The following is a 21754-nucleotide window of genomic DNA, read 5'->3' on the forward strand; positions in this document are numbered from 1 at the left end:
TTCTGAACTAGACAACCCAAGACCATGCACTGAAAGTACCGTAATTATCCTTGAAAAAGCGTGTGAATGGAACAGACAAGCAGATGACACATCACAGCCAAGCAAACTAAGGAGGAGAAACGGCTTGTTTATTAATTTGTGTGTGTGTGTGTGTGTGTGTGTGTGTGTGTGTGTGTGTGTGTGTGTGTGTGTGTGTGTGTGTGTGTGTGTGTGTGTGTGTGTGTGTGTGTGTGTGTGTGTGTGTGTGTGTGTGTGTGTGTGTGTGTGTGTGTGTGTGTGTCCCTTCCAGTCCATGCCCACAGACATGTGTGCCCTCCAGGACTTTGAGGAGCCAGACAAGCTCCTGATCCAGATCAATGATGTCATCACCATCATCGAGGGCAGGTGGGTCTTCCTCTGTGTCAACGTTAGTTTGGTACTCACTCGTTTTGTTAATAATAGAGGAAACATGAAAGTGAAGCCCCACATTCGTCCTAATCCCATTCCACGCAAAGCCTACAATGGACAGCCCATCCCCACAAGAGGAATGTGCAGACTGAAGGTGAGAGTTAAAGGCAAAGAGCATCACCTCATGTTTGTAATAGTTCCAGATGGACATGACTCACTGTTGGGAGATGAGGCATGTGAACAATTGGGTTTAGTCAAAATGATGTATAGCATCAAAACAAATGCACAGAATGACATAGAGACAATAGTGGATCAGTATACTGATGTATTCAAAGGGTTTGGTGTCTTACCATACACCTACAAGATCCAACTGAAAGAGGATGCACAGCCAGTCATACATGCTCCCAGGCGGGTTCCAACACCGCTCAGAGAAAAGGTGAAGCAAGAGCTCGACCGAATGATGTCACTGGGGGTGATAAAGAGAGTGGAGGAGCCCACTGAGTGGGTGAATTCGATGGTGTGTGCCAAGAAGCCAAATGGTGATATACGTCTGTGCATGGATCCAAAAGACCTAAATGCAAACATAAAAAGAGAGCATTATCAGATTCCGACAAGAGAGGAAATAACGAGTGAAATGGCCGGTGCAAGGTATTTCAGTAAATTGGATGCTTCACAGGGCTTTTGGCAGATCAAACTGCACGAAGACAGCACGAAGTACTGTACATTCAATACATCGTTTGGCCGCTACTCGTTCCAAAGGATGCCTTTTGGAATATGCTCTGCTCCTGAAGTGTTCCACAGATCTATGGAGCACATACTGGAAGGTATAGAGGGAGCACGAGTGTATGTGGATGATGTGGTGGTGTGGGGATCCACACTGGAGCAGCACAATGAGAGACTCATCAAGGTTCTGCAAAATGTCAAAAAGCGTGGACTAAAGCTCAACAGAGCAAAATGCCAGTTTGGTGTGAGAGAAATCACCTTTCTGGGAGACAAGCTTTCGGGTGCAGGTGTCGAGCCTGACATCCGCAAGGTGAAAGCTATAGTGGAGATGCCAAGACCTGAGGATAAGCAAGGTGTGTTGAGAATGATGGGAATGATAAACTTTGTTGGAAAGTTCATACCAACTTTGTCAACCAAGACAGTGCACCTCAGACAGCTGTTACACCACAAGTGTGACTTCAAGTGGACTGACAGTCATGAAGAAGAGTGGACAACACTGAAAACCATGCTCACAACAGTACCAGTGTTGACATTTTTTGACCCGTCCAAAAGGATAAAGATTTCCACTGACTCATCCAAAAATGGGATTGGAGCGGTGCTGCTACAAGCGGATGGAGATGATTGGAGGCCAGTTGCCTATGCATCAAGAACGATGACAGTAACTGAATGTCGCTATGCACAAATTGAAAAGGAGTGTTTAGGACTAGTCTATGGATTTGAAAAATTCCACAGTTATGTGTATGGCCTACCAAGATTTGTGGCAGAGACAGACCACAAGCCGTTGATCTCCATCATAAAGAAAAACATCAGTGAGATGTCACCACGCATACAGAGACTGATGATGAAGCTGCAACGTTATGATTTCGAGCTGATATACACACCAGGTAAACACATTGTGATGGCTGATGCTCTGTCCAGGGCAACGACACAGAGTGACGTACCTGTGAGCTCGACAGAGGCTGATGTTGAATTTCATGTCAGACAGAAAATCTAAACAGATTTCAGCAGAAACGGAGAAGGACCCCCTGCTACACAGGGTTATGACTAATATGAAAGAGAGCTGGCCTAAAGGAGACTGTCAGCAATATTACAACATCCGAGCAGAGCTGAGTGTGATAGATGGACTGTTACTCAGAAAGAACACAATTGTCATTCCTCAGTCACTGAGACAAGAGATGTTGAAGAGACTTCACGAGGGGCACCTCGGAATGGAGAAATGTAAGAGAAGGGCCAGAACGTCAATGTATTGGCCAGGCATCAACACAGACATTGACAAGATGGTCTCGAGCTGTGTAACCTGTCTGAAACACCATACGACGCAGCAGAAAGAGCCCATGGTAACTGCAGACCTACCTAAGGTGCCTTGGCAAAAAGTGGGAACTGACTTGTTCCACCTGGATGGAAAGAATTATCTACTGGTTATAGACTATTTTTCTAACTATCCAGAGATAGCACTGCTTTCCAGCATGACAGCTACTTGTGTGATTATACATATGAAATCTATCTTTGCGAGACATGGAATTTGCCAGGTTCTCGTTTCTGACAACGGACCAGCTTACAACTGTAAGGAGTTCCAAAACTTTGCAGAAGAATATGATTTCCAGCATGTAACCTCAAGTCCCCTGTATGCCCAATCCAATGGTAAAGCAGAGAAAGGTGTGGGCATAGTAAAGAGGCTGCTCCTGAAGGCAAAAGAGAGTGGTTCTGATCCATATCTAGCTCTACTGAGTTACAGAGCATCACCACTAGAACATGGACTGTCTCCTGCTGAGCTTCTGATGGGACGGAGGCTGCACACTTCCTTGCACTGCAAAACAGAAGAAGAATAACATCGTGAGACAGAAACAGAAGTGTCTGCAAAACAGACAGAAAACAAACTATGACAAAGTCTCAAAAGGTCTAGTGCCACTGTCACGGCGTGACACAGTGAGACTGGGCCCTCATGCATCAACGTGGACTTTGAACTTGACCTACTTCCACACGTAAGCACGGAATGTAGAACTAGCGTACGCACAGGGAAGTCGGCATTCATCACACGTGCGTACGCAGGCTCTATGGTCCTCCGTGTTGATGAATACCACTTTGTTCTACCGTCAATGCTCGTGCATGATTATCCATATATGGTCATGAAAATGAGGAAACACCCCCCATGGGATGTGAAATAATGGACCGACCCGAGCGGGACTCCGAGAAACTCCACGGAGAATTCACTGCTGTCGAACCAAGAAGACACTATCGCGTATTATGATTTATGGGATAAATAAAAGGCGGACTTGTAAACGGTGATGTCAGATATCAACGGCTCCCTAAGACCATTGCTGCAATTCTGCCTGGACAGCTCAAAATACTAATAAAGACCGTTCGTTGACCACTGTTTGGCGCTGGTTGTGTGTCATTATAACCGTGCTGTATGAATGCCTTTATTAGTTGTGTTCGATTGGCTATATGATTTTTAGAGGCATCTATTTTGTTGTCGGCTAATAAAGACCGCGCTGGAATATGACTGCCTTTTCCCGTGTTGTTTGATTAATACCCACGGATTAAAGTTCTCCTCAATTCTATTCCAAATCGCGATGGATCTCCCGTCAATTTTCTACCTGCTGCATATGATTTCTAGAGGCATACTACAATCTATTTTGATGTCAGTATTGGGTAGCCTATATAAACAATATAATACGAGAGCATAGAACAATGAATCTCACTGCATGTATGATGTATCCTGCCTTTCAATACATGAACTTGAATCCCATCATATAGTCTGTCCACTATCTGCATGGTGTCATTGCAATGCGTTTTCTATTCTTTCTTGTACAGTAAAAAGGGGGAAGAACACTATATTCATATGACTTATTCTGCTTACAGCTTCGAAATTCCACTTGTTTCGTTTAACGTAAAGCCTTTTAAATATAATCAAAACGTTCCCGTGTTTCGGCGGTCTGTGCGCAAAATAATAACGAGTTGAGCTTTATGATTTATGATGAATTAAAAATGGGGGACCCTGATGTAAACAAGACGAAAGTTGGTCTGCATCCCCAATTAACAATTGTATGTACTGAGCTGTACTGTACTGTACCCATTCTGCAATCTGTTAATAAACTTTTCAATCAATCAATCAATCAAGCTACGCGGAGCGCAGTCAGTCAGTAGCCTACACCCCGTATATTCCGATAACGCTATATAAACCATGAATGAATGAATGAATGAAAACTTTATTAACAGATTGCAGAATGGGTACAGTACAGTACAGCTCAATACATACAATTGTTAAGGGGATGCAGACCAGAGAAAGACTTTCGTCTTGTTTACATCAGGGTCCCCCATTTTCAATTCATCGTAACATATATGACATGCTGCATTCATTCTGAGAGAAAGATCTATTATTCCAAATGCTATTTATAGGGTTTTGACCATAATTACACTACTGTTGCTATCTTACAATGAACTATAATGAACTACGGTTCATACAGAACATCCAGTGTTATTATGCACAGAAGCTCATTTCCTTGTTGTAATAATATATTCTACCACTGGGAGCTAGGTACGCCAGGTCTGAAATGTGCGTAGATGTACGCACGAAGTCAAGTTCAAATCGAAATTGATGAATCCCACTCTTTGCTTAGAAATGATCGTACGCACGGGTTACGCACAGATCTGTGCGTAGAACACGTTGATGCATGAGGGCCGGATTCTAAATACTGGGACAGGAGAGCCACAGTTCTGGAGGAAGTGGGTCCTAGATCCTACACCGTCAGAACAGAAGAGGGTCAAGTCCTAAGACGGAATCGACGAAGCTTGTTGAAAACACCAGAGACACTTGGAGATCGGTCAACAGCTGATGATGAAGTTTGCACCTCAGCAGCACCACCGACAGCTGGGCTGACAAACTTGCCACCACCAGCTGACCAGACGCCTTCAACACCAGTACTGAGAAGATCTACACGTCAGTCTAGACCACCTGACAGACTTCAGTATTTGTAAAAAAAACAGCGCAGAGCTCTATCCTTTTGCAGTAAAAAAAAAATCTAAAAAGAAAAAAAAATTGAAGAGGCAAAAGGAAAATAATTATAGAGCATGATGTATAACGTTGATTTATGGTATGCAGGTTAAAGTAAATAGAGATAATTGTATTTGGAAATAGCAACAGTAGAAAAAAACTAAAAGATGACTGTGTTTTGAGTCAACAGAAATGTTTACATTTATTGTTGTATGCCGGTATAGCATTCATAGAAAGGAGGATGTGGTGATTTATACTAACCACTAGATGGCCCCATCTACCAGGGTACATGGACCACACCACTACACAGTCTGTATAACTATGATAATGAGACACCTGTTGCATGTTGAATTGTACGTTACCTACCTACCTGTTGTATGCTACCTAACTACTACCAGTGGCGAATCCTTATGGAAGCCAACGGAAGCCATGCCTCCCTAATATTAAAATATGAATTAATATCAAATATGAAATATGAAAAAAAAGAAAAAAAAGTTTTTAACACTTTGACTGCCTAAAAACGATTTACAACGTCTTTGCTGGCGATGCTAAAGTTGCCGGGGGACGCTGTACAGCGTCCTTATATCAATATTTCAAAAATCTGGAATCGGATTCATATTCCCCCTCCGCTGGCCTGAGATTCACCAGCAGGACCCACTGAGCTCTCTGGCGGTTCAGGAGCGCCATCTGGTGGCCGATCGGCGCAACTGCTTAACAGGAAGCGCAGTAGAGGTTTTGCTGGTCGGCCCTATTGCTTCCGGCCACTCGGGATAGGTTCCGGCACTCTAGCTCGTCACTCTACATAGCGATCGATTGCCAATAACTCGATAAACAACATGATTTGGACGTATATACCATTATACAAGCTGGAGATGGACCGGGTAATAATATATCCCATAATGATAAAATTTCTACTCGACGATGATCGCCCAACGGCACGCGGAGACTGGGGTGAGTTTCAGCGTGTAACGTTACCATCTTCGATACTAACTGCTTTTATCAACATTTGACCCACATTAGATGATTGGTATAACGCTGCCCACGGAATTATAAACGCCCCCTCGCCCATCCGGTCAACATCAGATGACGTGTAGTAACTTCTAGAAGTACGTCTAGTTGGAATTTTTTATATCGCGCTGATTGCCATCAAACTGTATTTCATCATCAATATAATGCATTTGGGGCTATATATCACGTTCTGGAGAAAGTTGCAGAAAGAGATGAAAACATACTTATACATTAGACCATACTTTACTATGAATATGTGAATGAAAAAGTTTAACGTTGCTACACAATGAACAATACATATAGGACTTTGAATGGGCCCTAATAATGGCAATGTAGCAATAGAATTTAAAAAGTTATAGCCCTGCAAAGAAGGGGACGTTCTCCATAGACAAATAGCGCTGGCAATCTATGGTATATCATTAATTTAACCCATGGCAGCCAAAGTGTTAATATAGTTTACATTCTTTTTCATCTGTAAACTATGTTGTCTATGTCTGTGTTATAATTTTTTTTTTTTTTTTTAAATGTCTCCCTCTTCTCCTTCTCACTCCCTCTAACACACTGTCAGCCTCACTATGCTCACTGCAGCAGGAGAGGAGGCAGATGGTAGGTCTCTTTCTCCAGGCTTCCAGCATTATAGAGTCCAAATCCGATCCTAGCCAATCAGATTCGAGCTGACTGCCACACCCTAAAAGTTTAAAACGGGGCTGAGAGGAAAACACTCAGCATATTTTCCCCTCTGCACTCTGAACATTGTATTAACCCGTAACTGTTCCCACGGGCCGAATATTGCCCCGATCCTCGCCCACCCATCCCCACCCCACCCAACCAACCTCCTCCAATGTACAGTTTCTATGCCAAATGTATATACACTCCTTTTCTGGACACTTTTGTATCACAAACAGTACTGTATTTGCAAATCTGATATGTCATAAATGTATAGATGTAGCAGTACTGTCTATCTGTATGTCATGTATGTCATATATGTTATGATGAATTGAAAATGGGGGACCCTGATGTAAACAAGTCGAAAGTCTTTCTCTGGTCTGCATCCCCTTAACAATTGTATGTATTGAGCTGTACTGTACTGTACCCATTCTGCAATCTGTTAATAAACTTTTCAATCAATTCAATCAATCAACTCGCGAGATTAAATCCACGGGGACCTCTCGGCGTGCCGAAGCTTTTCCTAAATCACTTCCATCATCGAAAACGAGGGGAAAAGGTCGGCTCGCGACCCTGAAAATGTTGCGTGATTTTAAAAACGCTGTATTAAGTGAGCCTATTATGGGATCCACGCGAGCTTTCTATCGTGGAAACATCTGGGCGTCCCGCAACTTTTACTGATTCACATGTAGCCCCTAAAATGCTTAGAAAAGGAAAACAGAAAGCGTGGAATAAACTCGCCGAAACGGAAAAGTGTCCCACGGGCGCGCCGTGATTCCGATCCGCGTGAAAATATTCACGGCCATAGAGGAGACCGTGGGACACCTTTTTGCAACCGAATATGTGTCTCGAATTTGCTCCCACGCGGCGCGCAAAATCGTGCAAGGAAAAATCTGACCAAAAATTAACCAATGCTCCAGCAGTATTAATGACCCTGATGTAAACAAGACAAACGTCTTTCTCTGGTCTGCATCCCCTTATACAATTGTGTGTATTGAGCCGTACTGTATTGTACCCATTCTGCAATCTGTTAAATAAATAAAAAGAACGTTTGACTGGCCGCCGAGCCATACTGTAGTGTACATGGTGACTACTTGACTTTAAAAAAAAAAGAAAAAAAAATGTATTAATAAAAATATTTTTTATACTCTTTTTTTGGCTTCCCCTGTTATTTTACCCACGCGACGCCACTGACTACTACCAGGACCTAAATAAATGATATTCAAAGAACCCCAGTTTCTTCATTGATGGACAGAAACATTACAATTTCTACATCTATCTCCCCATAACACAGTACCCACTTGTGACACTTGTGTGCCCTGTACATCTGTATGAAGCCCGCCTGACTAAAATAATAAACAAATACAAAGTGGCCAGCTCTTTCCTTTTTCTTCCAGTATACATATTGTCAAATTATATTATCACCTGATATTTTAGACTGTCTACCAGGTACATTTTTTAAATAGAAGTATCTATATATTTTTTATAGTATTTTTGTCACACTAAGTGGACTGGGTTTTGGAATGAGAAGAACCCTTCATGTATAACTGCAGTATATTATTGTACTCTGCCTCTCCTTACCACATACTACATACACAGACTACATACTGTAGGGGAGAACGGGGGACGTTGTCACATGGGTAGGTTGTCACATTCATTCTATTTCACCACCAGAGGGTCCTGTCTCCCATATTTTGGTATTTAAATGTCCAGAATTGGGGTCAGAGTTCACCTACATGTTTTTCATGTCCATTTGTAAATATTCTGCTCCTCAGTATTTTTCTTCTAGGCTTCTACACAATTGGTTTATAATGAAACAATTATTACCCTTAAAAAGTGTGAAGGGATAGCTATAGTTTAGATTGTTGTTAGCTAGCTAACTAGTTGTTAGATGGCTGTCAGCCTTGATACTATCAAGACATTCCAGTTTGGGTTGGTCGTCACATTTTCTTTGGGGTTGGTTGTCAGGCTATTATTGTTAGGCTGATTTATTGTGTTCTTATTTTGTTATATATGATGGCCTAAAGATGTGTTTCCTGTTTATGTTCATGTTAAGATGCATTAAGTTATGTATTTGTCAACTTGTCAATGCAAATAAACTTTCAAATTTAGTTCTGCCTTCTTGCCTTCTTTTTAAGATTTTTCCCATTAAAACACATGGTGACAAGACAACCAACCCCATAGTGTGTGACAACCATCCCCATGATGGGGTTGGTTGTCACAATGTGTCAGAGTGTCTTTGATAGGTGATTAACTCTTTGAAAATGAGAGGGATACAAATTTCAAGCCAACATCTTAAGCTTCAATTTAATGTAGGAATGACTATTGAAAGATGTTTTGATGATGAGCAATTCACACTAGAGTAAAAAGTGTGACAACTATCCCCGTTCTCCCCTAGTATGCAGTCCCCTAGTAACATCTCTCCCGCTGTCTCTTCCAGGGCGGAGAACTACTGGTGGCGCGGTCAGAACAAGCGCACCCTGAAGCTGGGTCAGTTCCCCAGGAATGTTGTGACGTCCGTAGCCGGTCTGTCGGCCCACGACATCAGCCGGCCGCTCAAGAACAGCTTCATCCACACGGGCCACGGAGACAGCGACCCGCACCGCTGCTGGGGCTTCGCCGACAGGATCGACGAGTAAGGGCCCGCTCTTTGATCAGTCACGCGGAATATTGCTTTGATTTGAAATATGGCCATATGATTATTTCACTGTGAAAATGTTTAGATCAATTGTTTTTCTGTGCCCTTGAGCCACTCGAGCCTCCGTGGGCAGTCATGTCCTCAGAGGAAAATATTGCTTTTTAAAACAAGCGTATGACTTGAAGATGATAGTGTCAACCACTATCTCCATGAGGAAAATAATATTGTTTTGTTTTTGTAAAGTTGTTGTAAAGGCTGAAGACTTGCACCTTGATGGATAGAAGGAGCAGCTGTGTTTTTCAGCCACCAATAGATGGCAGTAGCGCACCATTCTACTTGAGTACAAGTCCAGTCTAGCAGTTGGTCCACTGTTAGAAAAAGTTATTAGATATATTTAAGTCACTCTCTCTCTCTCTCCCCCTCTCTCCTTCTGTCTCTCTCTCTTTCTCTCTGTTTCTGTCTCTCTCTTCCTCTCTCTCGCTCTCTCTCTCTCTCCCCCTCTCTCCTTCTCTCTCTCTCTTTCTCTCTGTTTCTGTCTCCCTCTTCCTCTCCATCTCTCTCTTCTGTCCTCTCTGTGTGTCTCTCTCTCTCTCTCTCTCTCTCTCTCTCTCTCTCTCTCTCTCTCTCTCTCTCTCTCTCTCCAGTCTGTACCTAGGGAATCCGATGGATCCTCCTGATGTTCTGGGACTAGACCTCAGTGCTGCTCGACCCACCCAGCTACCAGGCCGAGCTAAAAGTAAGTAGAACTGTTAATACTGAGCTCATGCCAGGCCATAGTATATGGTTCCGCGGAGGGACAGCAGAGCCTTAGCTGTGATATAATATTAATAACCATATACAGTACCATGGCCTGAAGTGAGCTACTGCTTTTATAAAATGGTCTCCAAGTATGGCAATATGAAAGACACATCATACTACACCTGGCAGGGTTTCATAAAATAAACACACAGAGACAAATAAATGCAATAATTTATTGATAACAAAATCCTTGTTCCGCCAAGCAATGTAGTTCTTCAGACATTTAGTAGAATGGTTGCCAAGCAACACACAGACACAGTGCAAAGCATGCATCTTCATCTTTTTCAGAAAACAAATAGTATTCCTTCCAGCAGGCATTATGGTCGCTAGCGTTGCATAAGGTTTGCAAACAGTGAATATGATCTAACAGTAGTTTAATTAATCAATTAATTAAATGTTAATGCTCACCGACTGTCAGATGCAGTGGAAAGCATGCTAATCATCTAGTCAAGCTTAAAGATTGGGGCGATTATGATCATGTATCTGGATATCGCCATTAATTGTGTAATTGTTGAAGTAGAGTTCAGTTATGTTAGCACTCCTCTTTGCTGGTACAGGGGTGTTTGACTCTTCTCTGGTGTAGTTGGCTGGCTGGCTTGTTTTCAAACGCAGAGTGATACTGAATAACAGTATCAGTATCATTCTATTTCACCACCAGAGGGTCCTGTCTCCCATATTTTGGTATTTAAATGTAATGTAAAGGAATTAGACGTCATAGCCGTGGTATATGGTAATGGCCAGAGATGTTTCCAAAAGTGTTCAAACTGTTCCAGATGTTCCAGATGACGGCCTCTGATGTTAAACTAGAACTGGCCTTGGTTGCTTTTACAGTTGGAGAAAAGAGTGAGATATTAAAAAAAGCAGGGTCATTACAAGATTGTATTCCTACTCTCCGATGCTTCAAGGTTCTTGATTCTGTCGGAAACGGCTCCCTCCTACCTCCAATCTCGAACTACACACCCTCAAGACCCCTACTGTGTAGGAATCCCTTTGTTCGTCCTAACAATAGCTAACCCCCACCCTTCTTTATCCATGAGGGTTATTCAGGGGGTTATTCAGAGGGTTATTCAGGCCATGCAACCATGAGCTCTATGAACCCTTTCAATCTGGCTTCAGGAAACACCACTCCTCTTCACTATCTACAGTACATGCTCCCCCTTGGTCACATCATCCGGAAACATGGTCTCAATTTCCACTCCTACTCTGATGACACTCAGCTCTACATCAGCACCTCACCCTCCACTCCTCTCCCCCCACAGCACCTTGTCAACTGTCTCCTTGACATCAAGGCCTGGATGTCATCCAATTTCCTGAAGCTAAATAGCAAGAAAACTGAGCTCATGGTTGTGGCCAAGCAGTCACTGCTCTGGAAGGTTGGAGACCTCCTCCTTGAAGTGGACGGCTGCCTAATCCACCCTTCCCCAGAAGTTCGCAACCTGGGTGTCATACTGGACTCCACCCTCTCCTTTCATTCCCACATCAAAACAATAACCAAATCAGCCTTTTTCCATCTCAGGAACATTTCCCGACTCCGGCCATCTCTTCCCGACTCCGTAGCAGAGACTCTCATCCACGCTTTCGTCACCTCCCGTCTGGACTATGCAAACTCTGTCCTCATAGGGCTACCCAGTAATGCCCTGAACAGGCTACAATATGTCCAAAATTCTGCTGCCAGGGTTCTCACCCACACCAAGTCCTGGCACCACATCACCCCCACCCTCATCCACCTCCACTGGCTTCCAGTCAAGTCCTGCATCAATTTCAAGATCCTCCTCATCACCTACAAAGCCCTTCACTCCCTTGCCCCCCGGTACCTAGCGGACCTCCTCCATCCCTACATTCCGCCCCGGAGGCTGCGGTCCTCTGACTCCGGTCTCCTCTCCATCCCCACCACCAACATGCGGACTGTTGGTCCCAGAGCCTTCTCTGTGGCCGCACCCACCCTCTGGAACTCACTCCCTCCAAACATCGGTAGTGCTACATCCCTGCACTCTTTCAGATCCCAACTCAAAACCCACCTTTTCACCAAATTTGTAAATGACTCTGCCTGATTTCCCCTTTTTCTTTCGTTTTCTTTCTTTTCTTTCCTTTTGATTAATATTTTGTTGTTACGTTGTTCCCTGTCCCCCTCCCTTAGCTGTTAAGCGCCTTGGGTCTCCTGAAAGGCGCTATATAAATTTAAGATATTATTATTATTATTATTATTATTATTATTATTATTATTATTATTATTATTATTATTATTATTATTATTATTGTTATTGTTATTATTATTATTATTATTATTATTATTATTATTATTATTATTATTATTATTATTATTATTATTATTATTATTATTATTATTATTATTATTATTATTATTGTTATTATTATTATTATTATTATTATTATTATTATTATTATTATTATTATTATTATTATTATTATTATTATTAGTACATATACTATTTGCGTGTCCTCTCTCCTGCATCTTGCTTACTATGCTTTTATTTGCTATTTTTCTCTCCTTCACTCTTTTTCTTTCTCTATTTATCTCTGTCACGCGTTCTATCTCTCCCTCTCTGTCATTATTTCCATCACCTCTCTCTCTCTTTTTCTCTATCTCTCTTTTCCTCTCCCTCTCTCTCTCTTTCTTTCTTTCTTTCTTTCTTTCTTTCTTTCTTTCTTTCTTTCTTTCTTTCTTTCTTTCTTTCTTTCTTTCTTTCTTTCTTTCTTTCTTTCTTTCTTCTCTTCTCTCTCTCTCTCTCTACCTTTTTATCTCTACCTATCTCTCCCGATCCCTCTCTCTCACACACTCTTTTTCTCTCTCTCTCTCTCTCTCTCTCTCTCTCTCTCTCTCTCTCTCTCTCTCTCTCTCTCTCTCTCTCTCTCTCTCTCTCTCTCAATCTCTCTCTCTCTCTCTATCTCTCTCTCTCTATCTCTCTCTCTCTCTCTCTGTGGTGGTGGTTGTGTGATCAGAGGCCCCCCCCCGCCCCCCTCAGCCAGCAGTGCTTGTCCAGAGTACGTTTGGTCTCAGTGAGCAGCTCCTCTCCCATTGCTCCTGCTCTCTCTGTTCTCTCCTAGCTCCACTCCTCCAAGGTACATCACTCTCTTTCTCTCTCTTTTTTCATGCTCTCTGTTATCACTTGCTGGGTGTAGAATGATCGTCTGGAGGCTATGACTTGGTGCAAGCTCGTTTATTGACAACTTCAGTATGTAGTAACAGACAGACTCCTTCACGTTCCGTGTAACAATATATATAACTCCAGATCAATGCGCATGCCTTAGAACTACCCCTGCATCTCTTATATACTTCCGTATATGACATCTCCCCTTTTCAGCATGTTATCTCTAACATCATAGGAACATTCCAAATGAAAAGTACTATAGGCTGAACATACCTTTTTAACTTAAATCTGAGACATCATCACACATTCTGGTCGCTGTCTAAAACAATGAACTGTTTAAGCTTTCAAGTGTTATTATTATCATTAAATCACCAACCAACATTTCAACATCCAATACAACATTCCTTTTTTTTTTTTTTTTTTTTTATATTTTTTTTATAACATTGTACCCAAAACTCTGCACAGTCCATTTTACCCGACCGATCTACAGGTCAAGTCTCTTGACTGGCTTACTCAGTCATCCCGATCGGGTCACCGTTTGACCAGACAACGGGGTTGTAGGTGTAGCTGTAGCCACACTCTGACTGGCAGGAACAGTCTCTAACAAGGTGTGTCTGTCAGAGTGGGAGTCTGTCCCTGCGCACTCAGCAGGCGTTGCTGGGGTTGGCTGCATCGCAGGCACTGGTTGGAGGTGGCGGCGGTTACGCCGCAGCTCTGTTCCTTGCTGTGTCTGGATGACGAAGGATCTCGGGGTGCTGCTCTCGCTGGAGATCACTGCTGGCAAGGACCACTTCTTGTCATGGTCCAGCTTGGAGAGTACAACGTCTCCTGGTCGCAGGGCGGGTAGGGCCCTGGCCCCATGACGGCGGTTGAAGTAGAAGGCCTGTTTAGCTTTTTCCTTCTGATCCTTCTCTCGCACAGCTGCCTTGCTGGGCCATTTGGGGGTGAGGTTTTTCTCAAGAGTGGGGAGGGTGGTTCTGAGTTTCCTCCCCATCAAGAGCTCCGCTGGGCTGTAGCCTGTGGAGGAGCACGGAGTAGACCTGTAGCTCAGTAGAGCCATAGCTGGGTCATCTTGCTTGAGGATTTTCTTTGCCGTCTGCACGGCTCTCTCTGCGTGCCCGTTGCCTTGCGGGTGATGATGGCTGGACGTGTAGTGTTTGAAGTCCAGTTGCCTAGCCAGCTCCTTGAACTCCATACTTGCAAACTGGGGTCCATTGTTGCTCACTGCTTCCTCAGGAATTCCGAATCTCGCGAACACGGCCTTCAGCCTCTGAATGACTTGTGTACTGGTTGTGGAAGACAGGTGGAGTATCTCGATGAACCTAGAGTAATAATCTGATATTACTAGGTAGTTGTTGTGCTTGTACTCACAGAGGTCCATGGCGATCCACTTCCAGGGTCGCTCTGGGAGTGGCGTGGAGAGGAGAGGCTCTTTTTGTTGAGTTCTTTTCAGTTCACAGCACACCTGGCACGACGCCACGAGCTGGCTTAATTCAGTGGAGAGACCAGGCCACCATACTGAGGAACTCGCTCTCTCCCTACATTTCACTAGGCCCTGGTGCCCTTCATGGATTCTCTGAAGGATCTCTACTCTCATCTGTCTCGGCATGACAATCCTGTTCCCTCTTAGGACAAGTCCATTTAGCTCTGACAGCTCTGATTTCACTGGGCCATAGGGTCTCGCCTCGATAGGCACCTCGGCCAGGTGTTCAGGCCATCCCTTTTTTATGAGTCTGGCGACTGACAACAGTTCGGCGTCAGCTGCTGTGGCCGCTCTGATCTCGTCCATCTTGCTTGTGGACGCTGGGATCCCCTCCATTACACTAGCCACATAGCATGCCACCTCACGCTGTGTGTCCAAGTCTGCATCTGTGTTGGCCATTATTGGGCTGCGTGACAGAGTATCTGCGACAACCAGAGTCTTTCCAGGAGCATACTCTGCCACTGCGTTGAACCTCATGAGCCTCATGAGGAGTCGCTGGCATCGGAGAGGCACATTGTCCAGGCTGCGAGTGTTAATGAGAGGTACAAGGGGCTTGTGGTCAGTTATTAGCTTGAACTGGCCCAGTCCACTGAGGTACCGGTCGAACCTCTCGCACGCCCCACGCGCCCGCCAGACCTTCTTTTTCAATCTGGGCGTAACGCGTTTCTGCTTCGGTGAGGCGTCTTGAGCAGTACGCCACAGGTTTCCACTGCTCGCCATGAAGTTGAAGTAGCACGCCCCCTAACCCGTAACTGCTTGCGTCGGCAGACACGGCGGTGGGCTTGCTCACGTCGTAGAAGGCGAGTACTGGTGCTGTGGTCAACAGCTCTTTGATCCTCTGAAAAGCTGTTTGCTGGGCATGGTTCCATGTCCATGCATTCTTGTGCTTCAGGAGCTCATACAGCGGTTGTCCTACTGCTGAGAGGTCTGGGACGTACCTGCCGAGATAATTCACCATTCCCAGCACCCTCCTCAGCTCCTGCACATCTGTTGGCGGCGCCAGCTGCCGGATAGCCTCCACTTTTGGTGGGTCAGGCCGGATCCCGGACTGGTCGATGATGTGCCCGAGAAACCGTAGCTGACTTTGCCTGATGGAGCACTTTTCTCTATTCAGCTTCAGGCCAGCCGTCTCTATGCGCTGCATCACCTTCTCCAGGCGACTGTCATGCTCTTTTTCTGTGGCCCCGTAGACGAGAATGTCCTCCATGAAGATCTCGACGCCCTCTAACCCGTCCAGGGTCTCCATCATCTTCCTCTGGAAGATTTCCGGCGCGCTTGTGATCTCGAATGGCAGTCGCTTGAAGTTGAACCTGCCAAACGGCGTGATGAAGGTGGTGAGCTTACAGCTGTCTGGGTGCAACGGGATTTGGAAGAATCCACTGGCGGCATCGAGTGACGTGAAGACTGTGGCCCCGCTTAGCTTTGCTGTGATCTCGTCGGTAGTGGGCAGGGTGTACTGTTCTCTTTTAACAGCCTCGTTCAGCCTCTTGAGATCCACACAGATGCGGGCTTTGCCTGTGCTCTTCAGGACCGGCACCATGGGTGCACACCAATCGGTAGGCTGTGTCACCTTCTCAATGATGCCATTCTTCTCCATCCTTTGGAGCTCCTCCTTGACCTTCTGCAGCATAGGGAGAGGTACACGTCGCGCTGTGTATACCGCGTACGGCTGGGCGCCATCTTTCAGCAGTATTCTTACTGGTTCCGTTTGTAATGTCCCATGCTCCCCGTATGCCTGCAAATGTTCATTTTTCCCGCTGCTGCTCACCGTTTCCTCCACTCTTCTCACTAAATTCATTTTCACTGACATTGGCCTGCTGAGTAGGTTGTTTACTGTAGGCCCCCGGATGACATAAGCTGTGAGTGGGTGTGTCTTACCTTTGTAGGTCACAGTGCTCTGGATCTGTCCTATGCAATGCAGCTCGCCACCTGGGCTGTCCAGTGGTATTTCCGCAGGCTCCAGCGGTCTGTTTGGCATGAGTGAGTGGTAGGTCTCCTCGCGAATGATGCTCACATCCGCCCCAGTGTCGATTTTAAACTCGACCGGTGTGGAGCCCATCAACACCTTGACGGCCCACCTCTTTGGCGACCCACCTGCTTTACTCACTTCCCCCATGTAGTACCCATCTTCTGACCCAGAGTCCTGCTGTTGTTGCTGCACTTCTTTTTGTTCTCTGACCTCACATACTGCTTTCCTATTTCTACACACTTTACTCCAGTGCCCTACTTTGTCGCAGGTATTACATGTGGACTTTTTAGCTGGACAGTTCTCATCTCTACTGTGCCACGCTCTCCCGCATTGTCTACATTGTCCTCTGTCGCCCCCTTGTGGCTTACCCTGGCGGCCATTTCCTTTGTAGCGCTTGTTGTGAGTCACCTCGTGTATCGCCCCGCCTCCGGCTGTCTCTCCTTGCATGCTGATCTGCGCGGCAACCTCTTCAGACTGCCTGACAGTCTCTATGGTCAGCGCGAGTGTCAGATCTCTCGTCATCTGCAACTTACGGGAGACTTTTTTGTCGAGGACTCCAACGACGATTCTGTCACGGATGTTCTCATCCTTGCTCGCGCCGAAATCACAATGCACAGCCAGTTCATACAAAGCCCTAATAAAAGTCTCTGCTTTTTCTCCTGCTCTCTGTAACCGTTGATGGAAACATGCCCGTTCGTGTATGACGTTCCGCCGCGGTACAAAGTAGTCATCGAACTTCACTAGCACTCTTCCAAAGTCATTTTGATGTGCTACTTCTTCAAATTCAAACGAACGGAATATATTCTCCGACTCGTTTCCCATAGCGTATATCAGACTGCTAACCTGCACGGCACCCTCTTCCTTATCCAACTTGGTAGCCGTTCTGAATCTCACAAAACGCTGCTTCCATTCGGGCCATTCTCCTGGTTTGTCGAAAGGAAAACTCGCCGACGGTTGAAATTTTGCCATCTTTTGTCTACTTTGCTTCTGACACCATGTAGAATGATCGTCTGGAGGCTATGACTTGGTGCAAGCTCGTTTATTGACAACTTCAGTATGTAGTAACAGACAGACTCCTTCACGTTCCGTGTAACAATATATATAACTCCAGATCAATGCGCATGCCTTAGAACTACCCCTGCATCTCTTATATACTTCCGTATATGACACTGGGTATCAAGCCGCAAAGTAAAAAATCACCATCACCAAAACACAATATAAATGAATATATATATTATTATTTGATGCAATTCATGATATATAATTTGTATTTTTCTTAGGCTAGGGTTAGGTGTGTGTGAGGTCTCCACTGAGGTTAAGGTTATGGTTAAGGTAAAGGGTTAGGTTAATAAATAACTGTTTAGGTGAAAGTTGAGTTTCAGCTTAGCAGTTTGGCCAACAAGTGAATACTGTCTCTCTCACCCCATGTTTTCTCGTGGCCTACCCTTCTTCTTCTTCTTCTTCTTCTTCTTCTTCTTCTTCTTCTTCTTCTTCTTCTTCTTCTTCTTCTTCTTCTTCTTCTTCTTCTTCTTCTTCTTCTTCTTCTTCTTCTTCTTCTTCTTCAACTACTTCTTCTTTTACTACTTCTTCTACTTCTTGCTCGACTTCTTCTTCTTCTCTTATAGTGATCATGTTGCTGTTTCCTGTTTCCTCCCTTCCTAATGTCATCACTTCTCCATTTCCCCCCCACTCTCTCTCAACAGGGCTGCAGTGTCAGTGCAGTGCATTAAGTGGCTAATTCATAGACAGGAACATTTGCTTGGAGAATGGTGTTTTTGTGGTGTGGTATTCGTGGAATGTGGAGTGTCATAAGTTCCTGAATTATACCAAAAAGATTAAGTTGAATTAATAGTAAGTGTGTGTGTGTGTGTGTGTGTGTGTGTGTGTGTGTGTGTGTGTGTGTGTGTGTGTGTGTGTGTGTGTGTGTGTGTGTGTGTGTGTGTGTGTGTGTGTGTGTGTGTGTGTGTGTGTGTGTGTGTGTGTGTGTGTGTGTGTGTGCGTGCGTGCGCTTCCAGAGCCATGTTATGACTCTGTAACCGAGGACGAGGCTCTAACCTCCACGGGACTCAAGAGGTTATCGCTACGGAAACCAGGCTCCATCAAGGGCCTCAAACTAAAACCTGCTGCTTGGGTCTCTGCCTCCAAACAGGGAGGGGGTCGGACTTCTGGCTCAGGCCAGACCCCCAACCGTGAAGTGTCACTCATAGACTTTGGGGAAGAGTATCCCCCACCTACCCCATCCCCTTCCCCTGTGATTGAAATCCAGATTCCCTCATTGGCCAAGCTGGCCTTGGAGGCGGAGAATATACTGGACAGGACTCCGCCCCAGAGTCCGTCCAGATCGCTGCCCCGCCCCCTACACCCGACACCAGTGGTGGACTGGGATGCCCGTCCATTGCCCCCGCCCCCAGCCTATGATGATGTAGCACAGGATGAAGAGGATATGGAGGTATGGTAGCAGGTGATATCATGTGTATTATATCATTGCACAATTTGAAACAACATGTAGTCATATTTGATTATAACCCCCGGCCTAATCCATTGTTGGAAAGGATCATCTTTGTCTCTGGTGTCCTTCAATTGCAGCTCAAGAGCCACAGTGATTGTGCAGAAGCCTTAATCTACAATAAATTATGCAGATTTGCTCTTGGATGCCCTTTTACAACTCATCACTGTCTAATGTATGAAACACTGAATTTGCCCTCTCCCATTGTAAGAAGACAGCGCCACTGGTTACAATTTATTTTCAAATGTATTCATCTTAATTATCCGCAATATCTAAAACAATACTCCATATTCTTCCAATTATTATTTAAGGCATTCTAGCCAACTCTATTTTTCCATACCTACACTTTCAAAAGCAACAGCCAAGAAAGCCTTTTTGTTCAAAGCCCCGGCCTTCTGATTGGAATAACTTACCTGCAAATACTCGTTCCATCTCATCTTTTTATTTATTTAAAAATGCGCTGTCTTCTTACTTTCATAGTACATGTACATGTTTTTAGTTTATAATTTTTAGTTTATCATTTATATACTGCATACTATCATGACTTTCACTACTTATCTCGTACGAAGTAACGATCCATTCCTATCCTTGCTTGATTTGTGTTTTGTTTTGTTTGTCCTGTTTATTTTGTGATCTTGTATGTTGGTTTACTTATTTTGTAATGTCATTTCTCAGTTGATTTTGTTGTTGTAGACTGTTTCGATGCCCAATGTTTTTTGTGTGTTTTTTTTTCTTTCTGAAAATGTACATACGTTGCATTGTGTTAGGATCCCCTCGAAAACGAGATGCTACATCTCAAGGGGTTATTCCGAATAAAGAATTTCAATATATAATCTAGTCTTCAAGGGGCAATGTGTGACACTGACTGTGTTTCATTGCCATTAAAGTTATTTCATTTTCTATCTCTGACTTAGGTGAGCTCCATCAACAGTGTGGAACAGCAGCAGCAGCAGTCAGAGGAGCCGAGTGACGTCCACACCCCAAATGAAGCTCTCTCCACTGGGCAGGAGGTGGAGGGAGAGGCCTCTGTTTCCAGGGGGTTAGACAGGCCAGGCCTGGAGGACAACCTCTTCCTCCCCAGCAGGCAGAGCCAGGGCCTCTCCACCTCTTTCTCCCAGTCGGCTGAGATCTTCCAAGAGCTCCAGCAGGAGTGCATGAGGAGACTCAACGTGCCTACGGGAGGTGCTCCTCGGTCGGGTTCTCCATCACAGAGCTTAGCCTCCTCTCCCCACAACTACCAGATCCAGGACATGCACAGGCAGATCGTCCTGTCTTTTTCTGAGGACAAACCCCAGATCCCTCCCCGCATCCCCATCCCCCCTCGCCCTGTTAAAAGGGGAGACTACGCACCTGTCCGCTGGTCAGGGGACCATTCCCTGTCCCCAACACCGACTGGCACCGCAGAGGACATTTCAGGCCAGGATAAGGACAGACCACCTCAGATACCTCCCAGGGACCCCCTGTCCCAGCCAGGCTCCAGGACCCCCAGCCCCATGGGGCTTGTGGTGGGCTCTCCCCAGCAGAGAATCTACTCTGTCAGCCCTAATGGCCCTTCGGCCGCCCTTACTCCCTGCGCCTCCTCAGCACACGCCTACGGCGCCTACCTCTCCACCTCTCCGGGTAAACTCATGCCAACCACGCACAGCTTTGCCTCAGACCCCAAATATGCTGCACCCAAAGTGATCCAAGCCCAGGCGCAGGGGAAAGACTCCGCCAGCAAGGGCCCCTGTATCCTGCCCATCGTCCGTGACGGGCGCAAAGTGAGCAACACCCACTACTACCTCCTGCCAGAGAGACCGCCGTACCTCGACCGCTACGACCGCTTCTTCAGAGAGGCCGAGAGCTTGCCGGTCAGCAGCGGGGAGGAGCGGCAGACACGACCGGCGGCCAACATGGCTACGGTCAGACCCATGGTGGTCAACAGCCACGCTCTCCAGGCACACGTCCAGGGGCTGGTTCAGCCGGGGGAGCTGAAGGCCAACTTCTCCTCCAACAACAACAGCAGTCTAGGGGGAGTGCGGTCGGGGATGAAGACGTCGATCAGTCTCCCCAGGGTGTGTTCAGAGGGACCGGCGGCACCAGGGGGTCTGGGCTCCATCTCCAGGACTGAGGGAGGAGGCACCACTGCTGACAGGGTCAGAATGGTGAGCGCTGAGTCCTTAGGGAGGCTTCTTTTCTCATGTCATTTGCGGATTTTGGCAAACTTGTAATGTAAATTAGATTTAAATTTTTTTGCCATTAATGTCATTAATGAATGATGAATGTTCTTTCTCTCTCCGGTGAAGGCTGTCAAAAACCATGAAATGTGGTCGCTTTCAAAAGTGTCTCAGTCCCAACATCAATTACTTTGATAGCTTTTTCTTTTGTAAATTAGGACAAATTACAGCGGCATTATTGCAAGACGGAGCCGTCCTTTCTTAATTCCCCACCACTGAAGTGTGTAATCAACCTGCATCTCTGCGTCAGGGCATG

The 21754-nt window shown here is 45.3% G+C and overlaps 1 protein-coding gene across 1 annotated transcript in view; it reads left to right on the forward strand.

The window, feature by feature from the left end:
• Positions 1-21754, forward strand: part of tnk2b (tyrosine kinase, non-receptor, 2b) — a gene marked incomplete at its 5' end in the record, with an annotated part of 94203 nt that overhangs the window by 59008 nt on the left and 13441 nt on the right. Inside the window, 5 exons of the mRNA XM_084327714.1 lie at positions 290-384; positions 9219-9413; positions 10061-10152; positions 18792-19225; positions 20197-21426. Of these exons, the coding sequence (XP_084183840.1) occupies positions 290-384; positions 9219-9413; positions 10061-10152; positions 18792-19225; positions 20197-21426 (2046 nt within the window). The remainder of the gene's footprint in view (positions 1-289; positions 385-9218; positions 9414-10060; positions 10153-18791; positions 19226-20196; positions 21427-21754) is intronic.

Source organism: Notolepis coatsorum, assembly GCF_963971535.1.
Source record: "Notolepis coatsorum genome assembly, chromosome: 13".
Taxonomy (NCBI): domain Eukaryota; kingdom Metazoa; phylum Chordata; class Actinopteri; order Aulopiformes; family Paralepididae; genus Notolepis; species Notolepis coatsorum.